This window comes from Quercus suber, unplaced genomic scaffold (genome assembly GCF_002906115.3).
Source record: "Quercus suber isolate HL8 unplaced genomic scaffold, Cork oak 2.0 scaffold_365, whole genome shotgun sequence".
In the NCBI taxonomy this organism is placed as follows: Eukaryota; Viridiplantae; Streptophyta; class Magnoliopsida; order Fagales; family Fagaceae; genus Quercus; species Quercus suber.
The window spans coordinates 349,256-367,221 of NW_027069817.1; the positions used below are offsets into that span (position 1 = coordinate 349,256).

General features: G+C 37.4%; 2 protein-coding genes across 3 annotated transcripts; both read right to left on the reverse strand.

Moving 5' to 3' along the window:
• Positions 1-8,985: 8,985 nt before the first annotated feature.
• On the reverse strand, positions 8,986-10,816 carry LOC111988102 (BTB/POZ domain-containing protein At5g41330). The gene has a single exon (XM_024019865.2). The coding sequence runs from the start codon at positions 10,532-10,534 to the stop codon at positions 9,149-9,151; it is 1,386 nt and encodes a 461-aa protein (XP_023875633.1). The 5' UTR covers positions 10,535-10,816; the 3' UTR covers positions 8,986-9,148.
• A 2,937-nt stretch (positions 10,817-13,753) lies between these two features.
• LOC111988098 (uncharacterized) lies at positions 13,754-17,730 on the reverse strand. 2 transcript variants are annotated; one of them, XM_024019861.2, is made up of 3 exons: positions 17,351-17,730; positions 15,130-15,409; positions 13,754-15,054 (listed from the first exon to the last, which is right to left on the reverse strand). In XM_024019861.2, the coding sequence occupies exons 1-3, from the start codon at positions 17,462-17,464 to the stop codon at positions 14,147-14,149; spliced, it is 1,302 nt and encodes a 433-aa protein (XP_023875629.2). In that variant the 5' UTR covers positions 17,465-17,730; the 3' UTR covers positions 13,754-14,146. The 2 variants fall into 2 exon arrangements, with proteins under 2 accessions (XP_023875629.2, XP_023875628.2); XM_024019860.2 differs by having other exon boundaries at positions 13,754-15,409.
• Positions 17,731-17,966: the final 236 nt, after the last annotated feature.

Here is a 17,966-nt window from a genome sequence, read left to right on the forward strand (position 1 = left end):
AATTTTGAGGTTTTTGTAGTGTTTTTATTACAAATTTAGTAGAGGAGAACAAAAGATAAATTATAAGTTCATTTGACTTTTTTTTTTTTTAAAGAAATGGCATATTGTTTCTTAATAAAATGAACATACTAATTATTGTTACTAAGATTAAAATTTGAAAATCATCTATTGTTTCTAAATACAATAAACATATTAATTATTATTGTTAAGTGAACTTTAATTATTATTACTTAGAATACTTTAATCCATTAGTCTATGTCTTTACTCTTTATAGTTATTTTATTTAATAGTCCAACTCAACTTTGACAACTATTGGCCTTTGTAATTGTATTAAGAAAATTTTTGTTGTGTTACTATTTGCTTTTGTCTTCACTCAATAACTCCCTTGTCCCATGACCTTTGTCAATTTCTTTTAAAAGCACCAATTTTCTAATAATATAATTGTCTTTTAATGTTAACATTTGCTACCAACTGATTAACTGGCCCACATCCCCAATCGTTAGTCTCCACTTAATAAATAACAAATTAAAACATTCAAATTTAGCCACTCTACTCGCAAATTTTGTTGTGTTACTATTTACTTTTGTCTTTACTTAATAACTCCCTTGTCCCATGACCTTTGTCTATTTATTTTAAAAGCACCAATTTTCTAATAATATAATTGTCTTTTAATGTTAATGTGCGCATCAAATGAAAGGCGAATGGGCTTGGCCTCACTTGGGCTCACAATTTATTTGAAAAGTGGGTTTAAGATTTCTTACTCTAGGTTGTTCTCAGTACAGAGACTCAATGAGATCACTTTTCTCTTTCCCACTGCCTAAAACACCTCTTTCTCTCTATCTCCGCTAACCTTTTTCTGCCCTATTTTTGGTGAACTTTTTCCAACCCCCCTTTTTGTTCCAACTTCGCATATTTATAGCTCAAGGTCAGTAGAGAAATCATGATTACTCCCATGGTTAAGTGCAACAGGAGGTCCAATACCCTTGATTATAAGTGGGTGGTTAGGTGGGAGTGGAATGCAGTAGGAATGGCCTTGGAACTTGGTTCCCACTCCCGCAGAAATGTCCGGCTGCGATGCTCCTAGGTTCTGCCGGCACATTTGGGATGGGATGTTCGGATGTTATTCCTCCCTCATTGCCCGATTAAAGTCCCCCGAGCAAAGATTGAGTGATAAAGCTCGGGCCAAGTTTGCTACCTACTGATTAACTGGCCCACATCCCCAGTCATTAGTCTCCACTTAATAAATAACAAATTAAAAACACATTCAGATTCAGCCACTCTACTCACAATTTTTTTCAAAAGTATAAATTAATTATAACTTTATTTGCAAGAATATATTAATTAAATTTATAAGTCAAAGTAAAGAAGGCAAGTATTTTTTTTTTTTTTGGTCAAATTGTTAAGATCTAAATGGGATTTTCTTGAAGTTTAAGATCATCAAATTTCTACTTTTGATGTTGGGCTTACTATTTTTTTCCTCCTCAAATTTAGATCAAATTTGTTTGCTATTGAGCTTTTTTTTTTTTTTTTGGTGTGTTTAAAAATACCAATATATTATCAAGATGATCATATTCAAGTTTATTTTAATTGGACTTAAAAAAAAGATTGGGCCACGGGTTCAAAATTTTATTTTGGAGAATCAAAATAAAATTATTTTTAAAATATTATACATAATTCTTTCTTTTCTTTTTCGCCAGCTCAGGGGTTCATTTGAACCCCACTCAGCTCCACTTGGTGCCGCCCTAGTCATGTCCCAATGGGAAAAAGGGGTTTCCAATGATGTGGTAAAACTAACCCACTAGTTTCGAAATAAGTTGATAGGAAAACTCTAGGGTGAAGTTACCTTTCTAGAATTTAGGGCCCGTTTGATAAAAGAATTTGAATAATGTTATTTGTAAAATTTTGAAATATGTGTAAGTGAAAAAATGTGTAAAAAAATGTATAATGTTGTTTAAAAACTGAAAATATATTATTTAAATAGTCTACCAAATAGGGACTCTAGAGATACTAAACCCCTTATTCATGCACCAAGTTTTTTTTTTACTAAATTTTTTTTTTTAATTACATACAAAATTTCTACCTGGATCTCAAATTTTACCAATTCTTAAAGCAAGTATAAGTGGTATTTAAGTTGAAGCCAGTGGGGAAATTCACACATCAGAGATTCAGAATTGTTGATTGCTGACTTGCTGACGAAGCACTATTGCCAAATGTTTTAATTATTGAAAGTTAGTACCAAGCAAAATTATCTGCTACTAATAATAAGTAAAAATAATTCTCTAGTTGTAATGAATTTAGTGCAGATACAGCAGCATAAAAATTATAACTGGAATATGCAAGGTCCTGAAAACATTGAAACTAGTATCAGACTGGATCCCTAGGCAACCATTCTCTTTCATAAATAGGATGGCTCAAACTTTTAACCTGTCTAGTACTTCCTATTATCCTACAAATTCCTTCTGAGCTACCGCACTGTTGCAATGCATGTTGCAACTTCAGTTTATATTTGTTGTCAGAGCTACCGCACTGTTACCACTGGTGTATAGCATAATCCAAAAGCCAAATAATTTGTTGTCAGAAACTCTATGAATCGTTGATGCTGGCTGGGACCCCCGTGCAGCTTTCCAACTTTAGTCTTGCGTTTGGAACTATAAAAAAAGGTATTCAATATGTGTCAGGAACTCGGGCATACTGGCACTGACTTTGTTTGATAACTGCGTTTAAATCACCAAAATTATTGTTTAAATACTGTATTATATTTCTTTATACACCGTTTATTTATACGTATTTTCATAAAACATAAAAAAAATTTATTAGAAGTTTCTTCCTAAACAAGCCCACCATCTTTCATTTTAAACATTATCCACATGCTCAGAGAATGTCCCTAATCTGTCAGTTTTTGGAACCATCTTGGCCCACCCATAGGTCTTTACAACTCATTTGGCCTCCCTCTATCAGATTGGTTGCATGACAATTGCTCCTCTATTCTGCCCTCTCGGTACCACGGCATACCATGGTCCACTCTCTTTCTTTTTGGTCTTTGGTCTCTATGGACTAATAGAAATTGTGCTACTTACCAAGCTAAATCTCCGAACCAATAACTTCTAAAAGAGTGTGTTGCCAAAGCTTTAGAGTATCATTTTCTCACAGCTTCGTCCAAAGTCCCCAGTGCAAGGCCTCGGCTCAATGCTAAATGGGATAAACCCCTACCGAGCTGGTATAAGCTGAATACTGATGCTTCCATCATCAATGGCCATGCTGGTGCTAGTGGTCTTCTCCGTGACTCGAATGGGACTTGGGTCCAAGGTTTCTCTAAACCATTAGGCACTGCCATGGTCCTAATGGCGGAACTTTGGGCTTTGAGGGAAGGGCTTCGCATGGCAAGACAACTTAATATATATTATCTTATAGTTAGTGTGGATTCCTCTGATGTTGTCAAGCTCTTTTCCTCCTCATCTTCCACTAATAGACTAACCTGGCCATTGGTGGCTGAATGTAGGGACATTCTCCAAGCTTTCCAACAGGTCCAGCTCAGCCACTGCTTTAGGGAGGCCAACCATGCTGCTGACTTGCTTGCTAAAATAGGAAGTTCTCAATGGGAGGATTTTGTTTATTATGTTACTCCTCCCTTTTCTTTGTTGGATGTATTAGCTTTTGAATGCGCTAGTGACAACGCACCTAATGTATCTATAAATACTGAAGCTATTGTATCTTTTGATACCCGTTTCCTTGCGGGTTAGTTTGCAATAAACTCTTGGTTTAATCCAAAAAAAAAAAAAACACTTAAAATGCAGGGAATATGATGCTTCAGTGTGTGTACATCTGAAAAGACTAGAAATATCTCTAATAAGCATACACCAAAAAACATCTCCCTCCTCTCAATTCTTTATTCGGCTTTTTCTCTCTCTTCTCACAAGTTTGTCTGTCTCTCTCTCTCTCTCTCCTGTCTTCCTCTACCCTTCTCTCGGCCCTTTTTTCTCCTCTCTCCCTATCTCAGCCTCTCTCTCACAAGCCACCAACCTCCGCCCACAGCCGATCTCGCCATGGTCTGCTTCACCTAAAGCCACTCATCATGATGGTGGCTCCATTCACATCTTCTCCCTTCCGTTTCAAGTTCTTTTTCTCTCATTTCTCTCCGTTTATTGGGTTGTATAAATGGAGTTAAGGGGGCAATATAGGGTCGGCGTTGGTTTCTAGTTGCTTGGCTATGTATATTAGCTTTATTGGTGGCAGTGATGGGTTTTGTGGGTCGTTCGTGGGTTGCGGGTTGCTGGGTTTTGCGGGTCGTTCGATTTTCTAGTGGGTCAACGTTTGTTTTGGGTTAATTTTTATTCATCTCTTCATTTTTTATTTGAAGTTTTGTGTTGATTTTGAAGATTCTTTTTTAAGTAGTATTGAGTGGTGGTGATGACTGGTGGATTGGTTTTGGTGGTGGTGGGTAGTACCTGTGGGCGGCGGTGGTGGTTTGTACTTGTGGGTGGTGGTGGTGGGCTGTGCTTGTGTTTTGGTCTCTTCATTTTTTATTTGAAGTTTTGTGTTGATTTTGAAGATTCTTTTTTAAGTAATATTGAGTGGTGGTGATGACTGGCGGATTGGTTTTGGTGGTGGTGGGTAGTACTTGTGGGCGGCGGTGGTGGGTTGTACTTGTGGGTGGTGGTGGTGGGTTGTGCTTGTGTTTTGGTGGTGCAGGGTTGTTTTGATGGTGGTTGGTTGTACTTATGGGCGGTGGTGGGTTTGCAATAATGGTGGGTGTGGTGAGGGTGGGTAATGGGTGGTGGTGGGGAGTGGGTGCAGGGGCGTAGCTAGGAATTTTAACATGGGGGGGCCAATTCAAACCAAGAATGTTGAAATTGATGACGATGAGTATTATCGTTGTATGGATAGTCTATATTTTTAGGTTGATATGGACCTTCTTTGAGATAAGCTCATCGGATTTCATCCTGTTTGTTGATAGAAAATTCACATATTTGTTTACGTGATCCTGGATCACGATATATCTCTTCAGATTGAATTCTTAAACATTTGGAGGGGTCAGGGTGTTCATCAGGCATTGAAGTATTAACATTTGTTTCTACAGCCACAAGTGTCCTAATTTCTGAATTGTTAACATCTTTTTTCTTAAAAAATGCATCAATTATTTTTTCGTTTGCTTATAATTATTTTAGCTTTAAGAATATGACTCAAAAATTAACCTGAAAGGAAGTTTAAAAAATAAAATTTTAATTAGTAATTTTTACTTAGTTATTTGGATATTATTCATACTCAAGAAAAAGCAAAATTTTCACTATAATTTAAACATACAACCCATTTTTAATATAACTTTAATTAATAACAACCCCTCAAACAAAAAGAAAAATTAAACACACAAGTATTAGTACACAACATAAACCAAACAATTTAACAACACCCATAGCCACATCTACAGCCACATGATATCTAACTAATCAAAAATAGGTAATAAATCAAAACAATTTTATCTTAGAAACTTTGTTTTCACAAAGTGCAAAGATGGGTCACCCGTGTGGCAATGTCTACTGCTTCTGCCTGACTGCCTCCAACTTTAGATCTTCCCTTCAAGACTCATCACAAACAATCTCTCCATGCCTTCAATCATGTATTTCTCTTAAAATCTATGAAAATATAAAGAGCATGTGAATATTTAGGTGTAGATAGTTAAGAAAATCAAAAAAAGACACTAAAAAGAGATGAATGTCTAATGCTTAAAAAAGAGAAGAAAACTCACTAGTGACCAAGTAGTCACCAGGTTCTAGGGATGGCAATTTAGATTCGATCCGCGGATACCCGGCCCAGCCCGACCCTAATGGGTCGGATTTTACCTGGCCCGATAAAGAATAGGGTCGGGTATGGATTTTTTTAAAAAAAAAAAAAAAAAATTCAAAGCGGGTTCGGGTCGGGTCCGGGTTAAAAAAAAAAAAAAAAAAAAAAAACCTGAAACCCGGCCCGGATAAAACTCGGTTATGTTAGATTACTAAAATACCCCCCTTATATATATATATATATATATCAATGAAACCCTAAGTCACTACTCACTGTCACAAACCCAGCCGCCTGTCATTACCATTACATTTCAGTTTCACGCCTCAGCCCCTCACATCACGCCTCAGCCCCTCACCTCAGTCAGCCTCTCATCACGCCTTCAGCCCCTCACGCCTCAGCTCCTCACACCTCAGCCCCTCATCACGCCCTTACTCTGGAAAAGGGTGTGATGAGTGATGGGATCGGGACCCACGTGACGGCGAGCTTTGCCGCTGGGTTTGTGGCCTCGATGGCTTCGAATCTAATCGATGTGATCAAGACTAGAGTGATGAATATGAAGTTGGATTGTGCCATGAAGACTGTAAGGACGGAGGGAGTTATGGCTTTGTATAAGGGTTTCATTCCAACTATCTCAAGGCAAGGTCCATTCCCTGTGGTGCTATTTGTCACACTTGAACAGGTCCAGAAACTATTCAAGGATTTGTGAAACATTCTTATTAGAGTCTAATTGAGGAACAAAGAAAATTGACAATTTTTTCCAATTTTTTTTTATTCTTTGTGCTGACCTATGATATAAATATTGCTTTATTGAATGGATTGAGAGAGCAATGTGATTAGTTTAGAAGAAAATGGTTAGTATGATTCAGCTAAATTGCATACTGTTATCTTTAAAAATTAAAATATTCGAATGCTGTTAAAGGTTGTGTTCTTGCTATCAGGTTCAACTAAATTGCATACAGTACTTAATGGCACTGTATTGTATAAAACTGATTAGGATGGATTACTCAAATCTTCAAGATTTGGTACAATAAATTAAGGGTGTTCATTCCTATCTTGCCGAATTAGGGAAGATGCATTTCAGTCATTCCTATAGGCAAAAATGATTAATCTATAATTTGGATTGATTTGGCTGCCATATAATGGGCTTCAAAAAATCTAGGCAAAAAATCTCGATTTGGGCTTGAATGGGCTGTAATTTAGGCAAAAAATTTTAATGGGCTTCAAAAAACATTTTTTTGGTTGGGCCAGATTTGGGCCCAAGCGGCTAAACAGGGCCCGGCGGGGCGGATCTGGGCCCCAGAAAAAAAAAAAATCGATTACTAATTGGGCCGGGTTCGGGTCTTGTGTCTTGGCCCGCGGGTCGGGTCCGGGCCGGGTTTATTCCTACCAAGTTCCAAAACTAAAGCTGATGAAGAAAGAAAAAATTTGTCAGAAATTTTTTTATTTTTAGACTGTGAGTACAGAAGACTGGAATTTTGGGAGCTGGTAGGCAGGTAGGCAACGGTATAGTGCAAATGAAAGTGTATCAAAGAAGACCAAACAAAAGAATAAGAAGTAAAGAAAGGGATTATGTGGGTCAATGGGTGAATTTTTTGAGATGAAGAGAAAGTGAAGTTTTATTTTTAGTGTTTGGACTTGAGCGGGCCAGCTTGTTTTATTTGGAGTACATTAGGTGATAAGGCCTAAAACTAAAGCTGAGTTTGGGAGAATAGTTGAGATTTGGGCATTGGAGGGGCCGGTTGTCCAATATTGGGGGGCCCAATTTTTTTTTCTACCTACTCTAATGGAAGTTTTTTTTTTTTTTTTTTTTTGCAGGGGCCGGGGCGAGGCCCCCCCAAGCAAGGCCCCCCCAAGCCACTATGTGGCTCCACCCCTGAGTGGGTGGTTGCTGTGAACTGCATTTATTTATTTGTTTTGTTTTTTTATACTGTACTAATATTTTTAGATTATTTTAGTATGTAGTATACTATTTTAATGTATAGATTTATTTTTTTTGACTGAAGAAGGTAGAATGTATATAATTGAAGAATAAAATATGTGATATATGATGAATTATAAAATAGTATGTTAAAATAATAAAATAATTTTTTTGGTTTGTTAAAATGACATATTTATAAAACATACGAGGGTAATGCTACGAGGAAGGAACTTGTAGAAGTGGGTGAGGCCATAGAGAAACGGTTGGAGTAATCAATGTGTTGTGTGGATTGGACACACTGAAATAAATGAAGGCCGAAAGAAAGGCTGTAAGCAATGGACAGGTAACTTGACACAGACTGATTTGAGTCACAGACTGATTGAGTGGGATAGTACAGGATAAAACATGCTTCTCAATAAATAAAAATGAGGTTAAAAATTGTAAGGATGTATGGTATGTACCCTCTATCAATGGATTATTTAGCAAAATAGAATTAGTAGCTGTAAACATTATCAGCAAATTAAAAGACAAAATTACGCGATGCTTTTCAATCACAAGCAATTATATTTGGTGATGTGCTCAATATTGTTCTCTAGACATTGGAGGGGTATCCTTCAAAGTAGATGTGCCCACTCCTTTAAAGATTCCCAGTTGTTCCTTCAAACAAGTATTCAAGTTTATGATCATAAATTCTGCAGATACACACTATTTTAATCTAGTATTGAAACTAATAGTCTCTAAAACTTGACCAGCAAAGAAACAAATCAATGAGAAATTCCTATGTATTTGAACATATACAAAGGAGTGACAACAGCATGTTAAGGAGTATATATTTTTGTACATATTGAGAACTATTAAGCAAGGAAACATCTGAGAAGAACAAAGATTGCATATCTAATAAATAGAAGAGATTATCTCAAAAATAAAAAATAAATAGAAGAGATGTCTGTCCATAACTAGGGAATCACTTCATCCAGCTTTTAGTAGGCATCAGAAGCTCAATCACTTCAGCTTTCAGTAGCATCAGACGCCCAAATACATACAGCAACATGAGATCGGTTCAGAAAATGCAGCCATCACAACAAATAACAATGATGAAAAGAGACCATATCAGCAAAGATTTGAAGAACATAATATATCAGGTTCATCTCCATTAATTAAAAACCATATACTAGTCAGGAAAGAGTGGACAACTGACCCCATCTGCCAGAACCAGTTGCCAAGTACCATTTTAATTTCATTGATCATAACAAAAAGTATACTTCAAATTATGCAGGGAAAACAAAACATGAAGACAATGAATAGCTTACCTCATATCAATATCAAAGAACTAACCCTTTATAAACAATTTTTTGTCCCTACACTCAACAGAGCAGACAATCGCTTACATATAAATCAAACTATGAACTAATTTACAAAAAAGAATAATGATTCTAATACACAAATTAGAGATCAAAACACCCTAGCCGAACTCTGCCAAACCTCAACATATTGCTGATCCTTCCTAGTCACAAACATCTTATTCCCTCCAAAACCCAAATTTGTTACCTTGGAACCTCCCATATCCTTCACTCTCCCCATCAAGTTCTTCCTAAACACCCTATCATCCAACCCATCTTTACTCTTCTTTGAAGACCCCATCAGTACCTCACTCCACAGCTCCAAATCCCCTCCCTTACTACAAAACACTTGATTCCCATGACTCTCAATCTTGCACCCAACACCTTCCTTCTTCCCATTCACTGCTTTCCTCTTATCCCCAAGACAAAGCCATGGATCCTCGGCACCCATTTTCCGCAAATCCGCAAAGGAAACCTCGCTGGAATTCACACCAACCTTGAAAATCCCTGACAAGTTATCGGAAACCGTTACATCCGAAAAGCAATCAACTTTCTCCTTCAGCTCCCAAACCGCACTCCCAGACCTTATATCCCAAAACTTGACATTACCCAATACACCTTGAATCCCACTGTGAGACCCAGATGCCATTAACAAGCTATAACTAGAAACCCAACTCAATTTTGATGCCGGTATCGCCGAATCAATCTGAGCACCGTAAATTTCATTATGACCAATCTCCATCACCGAATTCAATGTCTGCAAATCATAAACCAAGATCGAATTTGAGTTTCGCCGACCCGATTCGAAGCTGGCGAATAAGAACTCCGGCGATGACCCGATTGCTTGGACAGTGGAGCTAGACTTCGTCACGTTCTCCCAATTCAAGCTCTCTTTCACTGAACCATTTTCGAGGTCGAGAATCTGGAGCCCCGAGAAATCGGTGGCACCGGCGGCAGCCACCGACGGCGAAATCGATAGCAAAGAGTCCACCGCCGGGAATTGAGTCAGAATCGTTGACTTTCTCCTCAGGGACCAATCAAAGGAGGTGATCTTGCTTCCGTGCGCCACGTGTACGGACCCGAACGGCGTGGTGGAGATCGCCGACGGTGAATCGCGGCCGTTGAGGGGCAGAATCAGCGATTTCTCGAGGTTAAAGGCGTCGAATTGTGAAGGGTTGGAGAGAGAATTGAGGATTAGGGTTTCGACGCCGTAGAATTGGGATTCGGAGATTAGGTCTTGGAGATCGAAAGCTTTGGCCTTTGATGGAAGATTACCGGTTCTGAGGAGAGAGAGGATGATGGAGAACAACTCGGGGTCGCGATCGATGAAAGGCACCGAGTCCGACTCGGAAACCCTAGAGAACAAGGATTTGGCGCCAGCTAGGGTTAGGGTTTGTTTTGTGGTTTGGAAGATTTGGCCACCCACGTTAACGGTCACGATGTTTGAATCGCCGCCTTTGGCTTGCCGAAACCCGTTTGGTACAGCCAAAGGTGGCATCTTTTTTTTGTCTACAAATATTCCCAAACTGCCCTTGGGAAATGGAATTCCTGGATTTCTGAGAAAGATAATGGAAACTGGAAAGTAAAATACTTTAGTTGCTGGGATTTTTGAAGAAGTATGTGGGGATTTTATTAAGTATTAAGAGGAGAAAGAGGGGTTTGGTTCTATAAGGTGAAAAAGAGAATTTGGGGAAGAAGGAACTTGTAAAGTGGTCAACAATAGAAAATATAAATAGTTTATAGAGAGTGTGTTGAAGTTAATTTTGATTTTTGAGAAAATGTAGCCAACCAAGTTGGACCCTATATTTGGCACATTGAGGAAGCACAGCCTGAACTGATGTAGTTGGCAGGCAGCTGAGGCTGAGTGTGTGGGCAGGCAGCTGACATGTTTAATTACGCAACAATTTTTTTTACCACTATTTTCATAACTCTTGATGGGTTATTATTGATTAATAATAATAACAATAATAATAACAATAATAATGTGGTTAGCGGTTAAAGAATTATGTTATTTTAATCACAATTTAACAACTTGACAAGCTGTGTCTTAACATTCTTAGAAATTTATTGTTTATCTTTACAGTACTAAGAATATAATTGTGAAATGAAAATTGTTACGTTTATAACTTTTTTACAACAAATTTTAGATGATGGATTGTTACTAGTACTAATTTAAACTTATTATTTAAATTACTTTTTTATCCATTAATAACTACCAATAACAACCTGTTATTTAGAATTTGTCATGAAAAGTGTCATAAACATATATTTCACGTGTGAAATAGCGTTAGTAAGGTAACCCAAATATCATGGAATTATAGTGACAAATATAGTTGGTAACAAGACAATTTTTCGTTTGTTTCTATTTTGCCTACGTGAAAGAGGGAGATACACTTTTATTTTGAGAATTTTCCCATCATAAATCAAAAACAAAACCAAAAAAGAAAAAATTAAAACAAAATTCATCACAACTAAAAACAAAGGTCTTATAAAAAAAAAGTGTGAGATTTTGTTGTGCCCATAAAAAAAAAAAAAAAAAATCTTTTATTATTCATCGGGGCATCTAGCAACTTGACTTTGCAATAAATTTTAAGATATAAAAAAAAAAAAAAAAAATTACAAAGTTGATAAAGTAGAGTGATGTTACTTAATTACAACTTATCTAATCAATAATTGTAAAAAAAAAAAAAAAAAAAAAAATTGTGGCTTAACATTTTTGCTCTATTTTGTTCACTCTAAAGTAATTAATGGCAATTTATTTTGTGATTTCAAAAGGTTTCATTTATCTTTACATATTTCACTTTATATTCATAATTATTTTTTTAAGAATTATAATTCATACATGTGTGTAGGATCCGTTTTTGTAGCCCAAAAGATATGGGTTCCCCCAGGCCCCAACGAACCCAGAACAATGAATTTGTAGAGAGTGGATTCAAGGTTTAGGCGCTCACCGGCCTCCATGAAGCATAAACTACTTTTCTTTTATTGAAAGATACTAAGACCAATTTACAATTGGAGGATGCTCCTCGGACCATGGCCGATGAGGTTTTTTCCTCTCCAAACTCATTCCCCCCCCCCCCTCTTACACTTTGCTCCCATTTCTTATATATCCCTCTCTTCCTCCTCATGTTGACCATCTATTGACCTCTCTTCTGACCGTCTGTCCCATCAGAGGTCATATCCGTGCTCAGGTGGTTCACCCTGATCGATGTTGCCCTGTCAAGAGGTTACATCCCCATTAATGCGGCCAGAAGGGTTAGGTGAGCGTATTCAATGCCGAGGTGACAATTCGCCCAGGGCTTGCCCCTTTTCCGTACTTCTGTTGCCAACGCGTGGCACTGGGCCCTCTCCTCCTCGGATATTCCAAAAGTCCTTTGGTATGGTGGTCCTCGTGTTTTTCCGAGGTCTCGGACGCCCGTGGACAGGGTCATCCTCGGACCCATCATGCATCCTCGGCATGGGCCATTTGGGCCTGGCTTGGAATGGGCCAAGGCTGCCGATTTTCTAGCCCCACATATATGTATGTATATTAAAAGCTAAAACTTAGAGAAAATCCAATTAGATTTCAATTGTATTCTCAATTTTGTGTCACATGTCCCATCTAATTTTTAATTTTTATGCAAAGTGAATCATTGAGTATAAAAATTCAAGACTCCAAATACAATTGGAGTCCAATTTTGCACCACATGTCCATCTATTTTTTTAAAAAAAATTTTGTGGCAAGTGGAATATTGAGTACAAAAACTAAAGATCATAATTCCAATTATATTCTAAATCATATATATAAAATGATAAATCATTACATATTTTAGAAATGTATGATTATAAAAAAAAAAAAAATGTGTAAACTAATACCATGTATAATTTAAACCTCTTCTAAAAAAAAAAGTATAATTTGAACCGTGTAATTGTGATTGTTTTTAATTGTAACTGTACATATGCACAAGGTTATACACTAATTTAAATTAAATCCAAACCACAAATAGCTGAAGTGCAGTTTCCTCTTATTATCTTTACATAACATAAGATTTTTTGGTTAGTTGTGTAGAAATTAAATTGGTATGGCCATCTCTACCACGCTACCCACTCATAGGTTAGGGTTCAAGATCTAAGTTTTAATTCGAATTAGCTTTTTGTTGATTTAGTCAACAAAAAAAAAAAAAAAAAATAGACCTCTAAAAATCTATATATAAGCATACTAGTTAATAGGCTCCACCAAAAAAGCCAAACCAAACACAGTGAGCTGGGTCGGCCAGATTTGTCAAATGAGCCATGAGCCCATGAGTCATGGCTGAACATAGATATATAGCACCCACAGATTTCGGTCTCTGTCTAAACTAGATGGAAGGCACGGCACGGCATCTACAGGATCCCATTCTTTGTTCAAAAGCCTAGTTCTGAGAAGGAAAACCATCAAGATATGCGTGTGTGGGAGGTACAGCATCTGGGATCAAAGAATATGAAACATTTTCTAGAAGAAAACATCAAGATATACGCGTGTGGGAAAGTACAGCATCTGGGATCAAAGAATCTGAACCTTTTCTTGAGACCCTGTATGGTATATTTACATGGAAATCTGAACCTCATTCACAAAAGTCTTCTCTCACCGCATGAATGAATTCTGCTTAATGCCATGTTCAGCCCCAATGAAACTGTGCCAATAACCATAAGCTTTGCAATAGATTTTGTACATACTGTGATATTCTTAGATGTCAAATTCTATCATTAACAGTGCTGTTTATTTGTTATTACTATTATGACTGTTCTATTGTCATCAATATATTACATCTGAAAAGGGCTGACGACAAAAACATCTAAAGGCAGCTGTTAATTTCAACCTCAAGTAAGGGAAAAACAAATATACATTATCCATAGTCCATACATGTCATGACAAAGTCTGCCTATTTTCAGGCCAGGGACTACAAAAACAGCCTTCATACCTGGGTCAGCAATGCAGTAGACCTTCCAATTAAATCTAAAACTTTTCTTCAATTGGATTCAGCAATTATGGTGCTGGGTTGCTGCAAACGGGTCTGTAATCCAAAGCCATCCTGCAAAGTCCTGCAATTCTCCATGAACAAGGACGTATTGAGTGAGATGTGTATACTAGTTAGCTGACACCTGGCTGCATCATAGGGAAGAAAGACCAATCCTTGTTTGGAACACCCTCCTTCCCAACAACCTTCTCATTCGCCCACCAGTCCGAGACAACATTAGGCTTACAAGAGTCTCCTCCATCTCTATTGTCAAAATTGAATTCTTTAGCAGAACCAAGAGTGATGGACCGATGTTTCTGATGCCTCTCTGCCTCCTCCCCATCAGCAGGAGCTTTCTCTGGAGCATCATAGGAAGTTTCACCAACACGGCACTCATTACATTCCACAATCTCATCAGTAGCATCGCTTCCTTCAGCAGTTGTAGCATCTTTTAGAGACGCTGATACAGCTTCTGCCAAAGGCAATGAGTTCTTTCCAACACATTTTACATCTTCCGTACTTAGCTCAAACGACACCCTATGATTAACAGCAATCCCATTATCCCGCCTTCCCTTGTCTGGACGTGAGTGTAATATAACTTCAGACATCTGACGGTTGAGAAGAAAACTATCACGAGATGTGGGCCTTACAGCATCTGGTGTCAGCGAACCCGAACCTTGACGTGATCCCCACTCATGGTTGGATAGCTTTTCAAAGTTCAAGAGCTTGGGAGGGTCCCCTGTTCGGAACTCTACGATGAGGGGACCACCACCAGCAAACTCATGATCAGGGAAAGGAGATGAGGTACCTGAACCTGAGATGCCAGAGCTTGGGGATATTAGTTGACCAACAGGGCTTCCAGGGTGAAGTTGATAAGAGTGGAACTCATAATGGGATAACGGGAATCTCGAACCAGCCTCACCATTACGGAGGTTGGGATCAAGCAGCTGAGCAAATGGCACCTCAGGTGAGGATGGTGTAGTCAAGTGGACAGACTCAGGAGGTGGAGTGAAAGGAGCAGTTGATGGCTCGGTAGTAAAAGCTGAGAAAGCAGGTGGTGAGACTAACTGAGTTTCATGGGCATAAGGGCCTATGGAAAAAATTGAGGCAGGCCCACCTGGGGAGTACATATTGGCAGAAATAGAAGTGAGCGACAATATACCCACTGGAGATTGTGCAGCAGAAGGAGGTTCTGATTGAAGGAATGATGCGGGAGAAGAGGGAGGTGCAACAAAGGGAAGTACTTGTGCTGGTGCTTGGATTGGATTTTCTGCAGCTGAAACATCAGCTCTAGGGGCTGTTGTTTCAGGAACAAGGACAGCATGCCCAATTCGCTTTCTGTGTTTAGGAGATCCAAAACACCAATACAAGCTCCAGCAGCTTCCCCATCTTCTCTTCTGCAAGTAACCAAAGAATATGAAAAAAACATCATTAAGTACAAGAAAAATACCAGCTTCACTCCATATCAACAAATTGACATCAAATTCAAAGTAAATTTCAGCCCTTAGAATAAATAAATAATGACATCCAACAGGAATATTTCAATAAAATCTTACATTTATCTTTAAAGTTTAAACTAAGAAAATTGAGGGATCTTAAAACTTAAAACATGATATCTCATGTCTCTAATATTTTGCAAAACCGTAGGTGAATTGAGGAGTAAATACGGAATGTTTTAATTGCAAACATATCATGAAAAACCACAACATCATTTAGCACCATCTGGAGCTAAAAGACTAACCACCACTTTGAAGTTTGAAAAATGCCCCTGTATATTTTGAAGCCAAATAGGCCACAAAAGAAAACAGGAAAAACTCAATGTTATCAGACATCTAAATGCCTGCTTGTTAGATACAATCAAGTTCAAGTTAAGAGTACTCTAACTATTTAGGACTCCCTTATTTCCTTCCTGTGAGTGCAACCATTTTTCACTGAGAGAAGATGCATATACAGCGAAATTCAACATCTCCAAAATTGCTTGCTCAGAACCACAGACGTGATGACACTAGTACAGATGTGCTGACTTGGTAGATGACCATTAGTTTCAAAATACAAAAACATCTCAAGCAAACATGAAAGTGCACTTCTTATCATCAAACTTACTGCAGGAAGTTTGTCCGATAAATAACTAAAGCAGTGCCCCCCACAACACCCCACCCCCCCCACATTTTTTTTTTTTAATTTAATTTCTTTTGGCTTGTTTTAAAAAGCAACATTTCTCGTACACTCATGGATCAGCAAACTTTTGATTGCAAATGTATTCAAATCCATATATACTGTAAAATGGCCTTCTTTATTAAGGAGCCACCCATAATACCCAGATATATAAAACGTTGAGAAAAATTAGCCCAGCAGCTCAAGCCCATCACTAAAAAATTTGATCTACAACCCCCGGGGGAAAAAAGAAAAAAGAAGGGAAAAGAGAGAGAGAATTATACTAAGAGCCACAACTCTGCCCGTAATTCTAATTGTTTTGTTCCGAAGCAAAGATATCCAAGACATGGTTTCTCCTATTCAGACACGGCCAAGGTCTTGAATATATAGATTATTTCTTTATTTTCCGATTGCCTGAAGATTCTACACCACCACTTCTCCCATGATACACATACCCTCAGGAATGAAGTGCAATTCAACCATTCTTCCCATATATAATTCAAAAGTCTTCTCTGTATTACAACGTCCATCACAGTGACTCTGCCTCTACAGAGACACATTTCATGCCTTTTAGTAAACCTTTTCTTCTACTTACCAACAGTACAGTAAAAAGGCACAATTCCAACACTTTCACAAACTTCAACAGCAATTCTTACAAACCCAGAATGTCAGGAACATAATCTAACCTAAAAAAGCAGACCAAAAGCTACTTCTTAAACTGTGCAAATTCATTTACCACAAACCAAAGCATCATACTTCCTCATCAGAAAGTCAACCTTCTATTAAGACTACACAAAAGAATTCCAAAACACCGTTCACTTAGCTCTTTGGAAAACACTTTCACTGATTTCCAAAGCAGAATTTGCACAGCTTTTTCTCAAAAAACAAAACAAAAATTAAACTTTTTTCAAAAGCCAACCAAACAGTGCTGATTCATTACCATAAAAACTCAATAATTGACAAAAAAAAAAAAAAAAAAAAGAGAGAGAAAAACCAATCATTACTATACGATTAATTAAAAAGGCCAAAAGTATAAACCAAGAACCAAACTCAAACAGATCTTAAATCTCATATTTAAAACTACATCAAAGAAAAAAAATCAACTTTTAAATCAAACAAACTGATCCAATTCCAATTCAAAAGCTAAAGATAAACAAGATTGGATTTTTAAAAAGATTTTATACCTGAACTGTGGCTTGAGGACCACGATTCTCAGTTGAAGCGATCGCAGTAGCAGCAGCGCTTATAGTCTCCAAAGCGTTGTTTAGAGCTCTTGAATCTCCATTCCCATTTCTCATCTCTGCTTTTCTCGATCAAAAAACTCTTACTTTTTCATTCACAAACATGAAAATTCTTCTTCTTCTTTTTTTATTTTTTTCCTTTTTCTCGGCAAAGAAAATGCAAAGTTTCACGAGAAAACTTGGAAGAAGATTGGAGAGCTTAACAAAAACTGAACCCAGAAATTAAAATGTAATGAAAAACCAAATCTTTATATATAGAAAGTATTTAATTTTGAGTAAGTAACGCTCTTGAGGTCAAACACGGCAATGACTTGGCTTCCATGTGATTATTCAAGACCAAGGTTTATTCTTTATAGGGGCCTATTAATATATATTTTTTTAATGTATTAAGCACTATTCAATTTACATAATTATCCCTCTAGTTTTTTTTTTTTTTTTTGAGAAAATTTTATTCCTCTAGTTTTAATTTTGAGAAGCCTAGGATTATGGTACATGACAAAATAATTGAGTGACAAAAGTTTGCATTATGCATGAATCTATATTAATTCTTAGTGTGCAT

What these genes read in the sequence shown, in the direction of transcription:
- LOC111988102 (XM_024019865.2), bottom strand. Translation starts at nt 10,534, where the DNA reads ATGCCACCTTTGGCTGTACCAAACGGGTTTCGGCAAGCCAAAGGCGGC.
- LOC111988098 (XM_024019860.2), bottom strand. Translation starts at nt 17,464, where the DNA reads ATGAGAAATGGGAATGGAGATTCAAGAGCTCTAAACAACGCTTTGGAG. An exon ending in GTCCTCAAGCCACAGTTCAG is followed by an intron (nt 15,410 to 17,350) that starts GTATAAAATCTT and finishes GGTTACTTGCAG; the next exon opens with AAGAGAAGATGGGGAAGCTG.